This window comes from Cibotium barometz, chromosome 36 (genome assembly GCF_041138505.1).
Source record: "Cibotium barometz isolate CiBa-2024 chromosome 36, ASM4113850v1, whole genome shotgun sequence".
Lineage (NCBI taxonomy): Eukaryota > Viridiplantae > Streptophyta > Polypodiopsida > Cyatheales > Cibotiaceae > Cibotium > Cibotium barometz.
This window is the reverse complement of record NC_141081.1, coordinates 5551712-5560143: the sequence shown is the minus strand read 5'-3', so window position 1 is coordinate 5560143 and position 8432 is coordinate 5551712. Positions and strand designations below refer to the sequence as shown.

The 8432-nt window shown below is 42.2% G+C and overlaps 1 protein-coding gene across 7 annotated transcripts in view; it reads left to right on the top strand.

The window, feature by feature from the left end:
• The first annotated feature begins 887 nt into the window (after window positions 1-887).
• Window positions 888-8432, top strand: part of LOC147617435 (187-kDa microtubule-associated protein AIR9-like) — a 101866-nt gene continuing 94321 nt past the window's right edge. For 2 of the 7 annotated variants that reach the window (XM_086775692.1, XM_086775691.1), the window contains exons 1-5: window positions 888-2133; window positions 2252-2323; window positions 5548-5613; window positions 5714-5785; window positions 5990-6055. In XM_086775692.1, the coding sequence (XP_086631818.1) occupies window positions 1015-2133; window positions 2252-2323; window positions 5548-5613; window positions 5714-5785; window positions 5990-6055 (1395 nt within the window). In that variant the 5' untranslated portion in view covers window positions 888-1014. Of the gene's footprint in view, window positions 2134-2251; window positions 2324-5312; window positions 5376-5547; window positions 5619-5713; window positions 5786-5989; window positions 6056-8432 lie in introns of those variants that run through there. The other 5 variants (XM_086775697.1, XM_086775696.1, XM_086775695.1 and 2 more) reach the window with 3 other exon arrangements.

The following is an 8432-nucleotide window of genomic DNA, read 5'->3' as shown; positions in this document are numbered from 1 at the left end:
AAAAATAAAAATTTGCGATTAAATAGTGACATGTTTATTGTACTCTTGCTCTTAATATTATATTTAGTAGGATACTAGTAAGTTTAAAATTAAATTGTATGCATTTTTTTGTAAACTATAATATCAAATTAATATTATATTTAGTAGGATACTAGTAAGTTTAAAATTGAATTGTATGCATTTTTTTGTAAACTATAATATCAAGATTGGCCACCAAACACGTGGTAAACTATAATATCAAGATTGGCCACCAAACACACATGTGGTAATGAAGAAACGACTTTAAGGCATGCAAAATTTATGGTATAATATATGTGCGCATTGCAAAAATTGCGGTATAATGTGTACATGCACAATGCACAGGCTAAGTGTCCTCCAACGATAAGATCACAAGTGTGTAGTACGTGCTTCACACGTCTTTTGAGATCAAACCTCTTCCTTCTTTTCCTGAACCTCCAAATTCTTGCCACGTGGAAGCTTTGTGAAACTCTTCCTTTAGATAGTATAGAGAAGATGCTATGCTCTGATATGATATAACTCGACAGACATGATGTAGCGAAAAATCCATGCAAAGTTCCACTTTATTTCAAATAAGGCCCTTGTTGTTCAAATGAAAAGGGGGGAGAGAGGGTGGGGATCATTTTTAAATAAGTTTTCAGATTTTTTTAAAAAAAGAATTAGAATTTTGCTGCTTTTTTTTTTTTCACCCAAAAAGCCCAGATACGAAAGCCGAGAACATTTCATTTGCTCGAGTTTCGGCTGCGACGCCAATGCTGGTTAAAAGCTGCGGATGACCCGTCAACTTTGCTGGCGTGCGACTGGTTTCATTCTCAATCACCCGTGAAAGGCGTCAGCGAGCTGCCTGCTCATCATGCCTAATTCTAAGCCCACGCCCATGCTCCTGGCCTGCCTTGTCACAACGTCGACACTTCACCTCCCCTCCTCTGCCCTCCTCTCATCCCCAGCTTTTAAAAGCTCCCTGCCCGCATTCCTGCACTGCAGAGAGCTCAACCCATGGACTGCCCATCCTTTCCTCAAGTTGAGCAGAATAAAAATGGAGGAGGAGAGCTTAGTTATGTGCGCCATGGCCATGGCGGTAGTGTTTTGTTGGAATGCAATAATGCTGATGACCATCGCAGCCCATATGTGGCATACAAGAATGGTGTGTTTGATGGCCTTGGGGCTTGTCATGTGGAATGCATTCATGATATGCTTAATGGTGGTTACGGTAGTCGAGATGTGGGATGGGATCATGATGTGTTTGATGGGCAAAGGGGTGGAGATGTGGAATGCAAAGATGCTGCATTGGATACGAATGGTGGTCGACAGATGGCGGAATGCAAGGATGATATGCCAAATGCTCATGGCAGCAATCGAGATGTGAAATGCAAGGATGATGCATTGTATGGTAATGGCAATCAAGGCATAGAGTTCGAAGTTGGCATGGCTCCTAATGGTGATCATCTGCTTCAACAGCCTGTGGCCACTGCAACTCAATGTGGGGAGGATAAACATCTTGTGTATATAGAGCAGAATGAAAAGGAAAAAGATGCTACAAAAAACAAGAAATTAATGCTTTCTATGATTGCTGTTGGCTCTCCAAACCCTAGCCTTTCATCTGCACATCTTAAAAAACACAGCCCTCAACATTATCAGCATCACCAGGTCTCATCTCTTATGTCCTCTTCATTTCCTCGTGCTCGAGCAAGTAATGGTGATGGCATAAATCTTAACAGAGTGTATGCTAATGCCTCCTTTTCAACTTGCTCAAAGTTGCCTCCATCCAACTCATATCGAACAAAGAATTCGTCATGTTCCGATGCTAGAAGGGCTTCCTTGTCTAGGTCAGTTTCAATGTCATCAGAGCACTGTGCAACATCACTTGAAAGGCTTACCCCTATGTCTTCGCTGCGAGGACCCTCGTTTGGAAAACCTCCTCCTAAATCTCCCAGGGAATTTCCATCCTCAAGGCATAGAAGTCCTCCTACATCAGACAGTAGGCTTTCTTTGAAGCCTGCAACTCTAAATATAGCGTCTACTTCAAGTACCACATCTCCACGAACTCAAACGTCAGCTCCTACTCTGAGGTTGATTGCTCTTCCTTCGGTTGATGTCAAAGCAAGAGAGGAAGTGGTATGCATGTTACATCTATGCTTGCATAATCTTTTCTTGTCAGTGTTTAAACAGGGATGCAAGCTCCTTAGCTAGCAGAACCAGTCAATTTTCTTATTGAAATCTCTTACTGATGTAGAGACTGGATTTACGAGGCCAAAAGGTTAAAAGCCTGGACTGCAATCTGGTGACTTTGACAGCAAAGTTAGAGGTATGCTACAATTGCTCTTCAGCCCTCTGTTGAAGGGCTTTGCATGTTGCAAATCTCAGGGCTATCTGACATTAAATTTGAACAACATTAGTTGTAGGAACTACATTTCTTCTTTAAGCATAAGAGGGCTTCAGAAAAAATCAACTGACCTCCTGTGCTGGGAGGGAGGGATAGTAGCTATGTGCTAATGTGTGTTTTTTTGGGAGAGAGAGAGAGAGAGAGTTCTGCTAACGAGTACAAAAGACCAAAGGGTCTATGAGACCCTGTTACAATGTGTCCTGAAGTGACAGAATCATGGAAAAAAACATGATAAAAACCCAACTAGAGCTGAAAGAAACAAACAGCCCTGTAAGTGCCAATGGTACAATGCTATGATTATACAATATGAGGGGATCAAAGTGCATCATGGACATCTATGAGTATATAGAGGCTCTCCACATCCACTGCCTATGGAGGGGCACTCCTGTATCTTTGGAGGATCTCTTTTATATGAAGCTGTTGGGTTGAGCATCTCCTCGGACCAGTGTGGAGAGATTGTCCAATGAACTTAGATGCATCATTTCTGATCGTGTAATGCACAACAAGACCTTCTTTATACCTTTATGTTAGTGAGCATGAAGCAATCTACTTTTATCTTTATACACATGGGGTAGAGCTGGAGAGAGAGAGAGAGAGAGAGAGAGAGAGAGAGAGAGAGAGAGAGAGAGAGAGAGAAAGAAAAAAAGATTTTATTAACGTCTTCCAAAAGACCTAACTCGGCCTATGAGACAAATCAGTGTACCTGTGTGGGGTATCCTCTGTCATCCCAACAAAATGAAAAAGTACTGAACTAAAAAGCTGAATCTGGGTGTGCAATAAGTACAATCAGTGTACCTGTACTGAGATGAACTCCATCTCCGCCTCCTCGTGTAATGAAGTCAGCCACCTCATCAATGTATAGCGGATGAGGAACTAGGACCATGTGCCAATTTGGGAAGGGTTGCCATACGATTGGCATGTGGGGTTGCTAGCAACAACTGCTGATGCTGGAGTTACATGGCTTCCCATTCGAGCTTATGTTGATACTCCAATGCCGCGCGTTTTGCTTGGCGTTGGTCTTTAGCTTCCCTGCGTTTGGCTTCCTCTATCTATCGTGCGTCATCAAGTTCCCATCTTCTTTGTTGCTTCATGAGAAGAAGCATGTGCTGAAAGTTTTGGGAACCCTGCTCTGTAAACTGCTCTTTAGTTTGCTCTTTAGACTGCCTTTTTTTTTCTTCTGCTTCTTTTGCTTGTAGTTGTACCATGAGTAACCTGTTTTGCTCCATTAGGTCTTGGAGGAGTATATTTGCGTTTTGCGGAAGTGTTTCTTCTTTTCTTATGTCTTCGTGGACACTTTCTTCTGCAGTGATGGCTTCTTTGAAGCTTCTTTCTTCTTCTCTTGACATGGTGAATGGTTGGGTGGTTTTTCTTGACCTCAGTTTTACCATTCATAGACTTGCTCTCACTTTAGTTAGTCAAGATGGGTCACAACCAGAAACTCTGATACCAATGTAACATGCAATTGGTTTGACTGTGTAATGCACAACAAGATGCCTTGGAACTGAAGCACTAGGTGCTTGGCTGAGAATTATGCATGCAAAAGACACGAGTCTTATAATGAGATGATTTTATGCCAAGGATGAGGGGCTGCTTATATAACGCCATATGTTGCTGGTTGGCGCATATATGCTGCTGCTGCTGGCCAGTAGAAAAAGCTCATGAGTGATGAAAATAAGCATTTAATGCTTGCGCATATTCACACGTGTGAATATTTGCTGATTTGGCATGTCTTGATGCTGGCCGACTGGTATATACTGCTGAAAATGATTGTTTACAGCCCCTAAGGCTGGCTGACAAGAAGTATGGGCTGCCTATGATGCATAGCATCACATGTAAGGCATGTAAATGCCTTATGGCTGCCCCATGGGCTGCTGGCCAATGGGCTGGCCCATGTACCTATACTTCTACATGCTTTAGTGACTTCTCATGTCCTAACCTTAGGTAACCTAAATGCTAGTTCTCCAAGTGGGTTAAGGGACTGACCCTGACACCTAAGGTTGGGAGACTGACCTACTTCGCTCTTGCTTGACATGTCTTGGACTGGGGCTCACAATGGGTCATAGTACGATAAATGTTCCTAAAAGATACCATTTTCTGTATAAGTATAGCGCTGATGATGAGCCAGTGTGTCACATTGCACCTCAGTGCATTGGTGCATGTGACAATTTCAGTTGATTACATACAATCAGAGGATCAATCACATGGGAGAGACAGTTGAGGGCAGATAAAGACTACCATGGCTGGCCTTATTTTCCTCTTAAATGCTCAAGGTGACATTGAGTATTGGTTTGCATGGACCCACCTTGGACGATATTTCATGGTTTGTATGGACCCACCTTTGTCGATATTTCATGAACTTTCTATGATTGCATTACCACCTTCCCAATACACACAATCAGAGGCAGCTATATTGACCAAATAAAAGGGAAGTAAGTTATTAGAGATCACCTTTGGTCTGCATCATGCGTTTCTTCCACTGGTTCAATGCTTTTTATGCTTGCTTCTGTCAGATGCATGCATTTTCTTTCTAATTTTAGTGCCAATATCTGCCCTAGCCCAAAGCCCCAATTTCTCTCCTAATCTAGAAATTGTTGTCTTGGCACAAATGTTGGTATGAATCTTGGGCCAACTCCAGTTCCTAAACTAATCTTAAACCTTTTCTTTCATTAAAATCAGGAAATCAGCTCCAATCTTTGAAATTAGCTCCAATTTAATATTGACTAAATCATATTCTATATATATTTTTATATTGAAAAAGTTGAACCTACGTGATGTACCATATTTTTTCAGTATTCTGCATACTCATACCATAAACATACCCTAAGTACTGAAGACTAACGTTTGTACAACCTTGGTCTATGGATGAATGTATTCTGCATACTCATACCATAAACATACCCTAAGTACTGAAAACTAACGTTTGTACAACCTTGGTCTATGGATGAATGTAGAAAAGCTAGAATCCTGAATGGATGTAAGGCTGTCAATGTTTGTAAGCTTTGGTTTTTATGCTTTGTAACATTTTAGGAAGTATTCTGTCTCTTTCTGCTCAAAGCATGCACCAAAGGTTCATGAAAAACAGATGGCTTTGCTGGTCGTATGCTTATTGAAAATTGGCACTTTATGCCTGATGATAGTTTCTACAGTTTGTGTACCTCAGGGAAAACAAGCTTTCCCACTTAGCTGGAATAGAAATCTTGAGGCGTGTAAAGGCAAGGTTCTCTGTTTACAATCTGATCACCATCTGTGCTGCTCTTTCTTTCCTACTATGTAAACATTAGTCAGCTTGGATAAGTGAAAGTCTTGGCACAGGTTTTGGATCTCAGTTTCAATGAATTCAAAGGACTCGGCATGGAGCCTCTGGCAAGCTGCAGAGCTCTTCAGGTTAGGAAATTTTGTTATATATGTGATGTACCGTTAAAAGGAGTTGAAGATTGTACTGAGCCAAGCCTTGAGGTAAAGTAAGACCTTGGTTGGATATGTGGTCATTATGAGCTCACTCTTAAGTCCGTGTCATTGTTGTCAAAGAGTGAATACAGGGGCTTATGATGGTCCGTTCAGTTCTAACTGCCTTCTTGCTGTTTGCAGCAACTTTATCTTGCGGGCAATCAGATGACATCTTTAAGTGGCCTGCCACAGCTGCCAAATCTGGAGGTTGTTCTATTTCTATATAGTTCTAGATTTACTTAAAATCTTGCACCCTGAGTACTGCTTTTTAAAACATGTTGAAATTTTTATTTGGATTGAAATGGTATAGAGAGCTATAGATTAGCTTACGACATCCATTTGATGCAATGAACAGATAGAGAGAGAAGAGAGAGAGATGAACTGTATTTTCAGTATATTACTATGGTACAAAAAGATGTATGTGACTCTACAACTGCTATGGCCTTTGGACTTCCAAAGAGGACTGATGCCTTGCCTTAAATAGGCTCCATATTGCATAGGCTGGCTAGATGAGTAGCTGTTGGCCAGTTATATTTGCCCACGAGTGGTATAAAAATGCTAAAAACCCTGGATGCTCATGTCGGCCAGCCCTGATGATGCCCACTTCTGATGCTGTTGGCTAGCTTCCTGATGCTTTAGAATAGCAAAGCGATGGCCAAACACTCTTGTGTGTGGGTTAGCTTCCTGATGCTTTAGAATAGCAAAGCGATGGCCAAACACTCTTGTGTGTGGGTTGGTTTAGAGGTTGAGCCTGAGTGATGCTTGTGGACCTGCTTCTGAGCTTGCTAGTGCCCTAAATATACTCTACGATTGCTACATAAATCAGGGATTAAATATGAGATTAGCCATATCCACGGCTGTGCACGTGATCAACTCCATGCAGGTTGTTGGATAATGGGAGGAGTGTCTCATGTGCAGATCACTCTTCATACCATGTAAAAGGCATAGCCAAGGTGCCTTTGGTGCTTGCTAATGGCAAGCAAAATCAAATGAAATATGTGCTTTATGTGCCATGCATAAAGAAGAACCTGGTGTCAGTGGCTTCTATTGCTATGTAAGGTTTGCATGTGGAGTTTAAGGGTGAGAAGTTTCTCATCAAAGACCCTTGGGCATTCCACTGGGTTTCAGATTGTCTCTACTAGTACATTATGCAATGGGTTATATAGGCTGGATACCTATGATTTGCAAGCACATAATGTATGTTTAGTTGCAAGTGATACTTCCTCTATCCAGGCATCTGAATTCTGGCATGCACACTTTGGGCATGCCAGGATGACTACTCAAGATTCACATGGGTGTATCCAATGAAGGAGAAATCCGAGGTGTTTATGCATTTTCAGTACTTCCAGCCCATGGTTGAAAATGTTGTGGGTTTTAAAATGCACTCTCTTGGTACATATAGAGGAGGTGAATATATGTCCAATGCTTTCAAGGGGGAAAGGCATTAAACATATAGAGGAGGTGAATATATGTCCGATGCTTTCAAGGGGGAAAGGCATTAAACATCATGCACCACAACAAAATGGTATAGCAGAGAGAGAACATATCTTTGATGGAAATGGCCAGGTGCATGATTACAGGTAAAGAGTTGCCAAACTGCCCCTCCGCCGGAGAGAGAGGGCCCCGGGGAAGCGCTTCCCCCGCCTACAGCGGGGAAGCATGCTCCTTTGGTTATCCCTTTCAAATCGAAGTAGAGGACGGAGGTCCGGGGAGAAAACGCTTTATGAAGTTTTGGCTTGAGGCCATCTCATGCACAACTCATGTACTAAACAGATGCCCCATGAAAGCCTTGAAGACCATCACACCGTTTGAGGCTTGGTATGAGTGGCAGCCCAAAGTTGATCACTTTCGTGTGTTTGGTAGTTTGGAATATGCATATGTACCCCACGAGAAAAGGACCAAGCTGGATGATAAGGCCGTGAACTGCATTTTCGTGGGCTACAGTCATGCGAGTAAGGGTTATAGACCCTATGACCTCTCTACTCGCAAGATTATCATAAGTAGAGATGTCATATTTGCTGAAAATTTGGTTCAGCCTCTTGCCTCTTCACACAAGCAAGTTTTTGGTGACCTAGGTGACTTGTTTCGTCATCATGTGACATTCCCACATTCTGAAATTTCTAGACAGCAGGGTTTAGGATAGCAAACACCTCCGGATGAGCTTGGAAATTAGATGCTATCGGCTAGTTCTACTTTGTCCACGACTAGTATAAAAACTGCTCATAAACCCTGATGCTCATGTTGGCCAGCCATGATAATGCCCATAATTTAGTACCTGTTGTCAGCCAGTTTCCTGATGCTATTAGAGCAAAGCAATGGCCAAAGTACTCTTGTGTGTGAGCTGGATATAGGCTGAGCCATGGTGATGCTTATGGATTTGTTGCTTCTTCCCTACGTGAGCTTGCTAGTGTCGTGGCCTGTAATCCTACCCTAAGATGGTTGCCTAATCAGGGATTAACTATGAGGTTAGCCATGTCCACGTGTGTGCACATGACATGTCGAATTTGCATATAATAATACAATGCATGCATCCATAGGAAATGCCCTGTTTGAGATCATCGATGGCAAGGTGGTGTTGCCACCT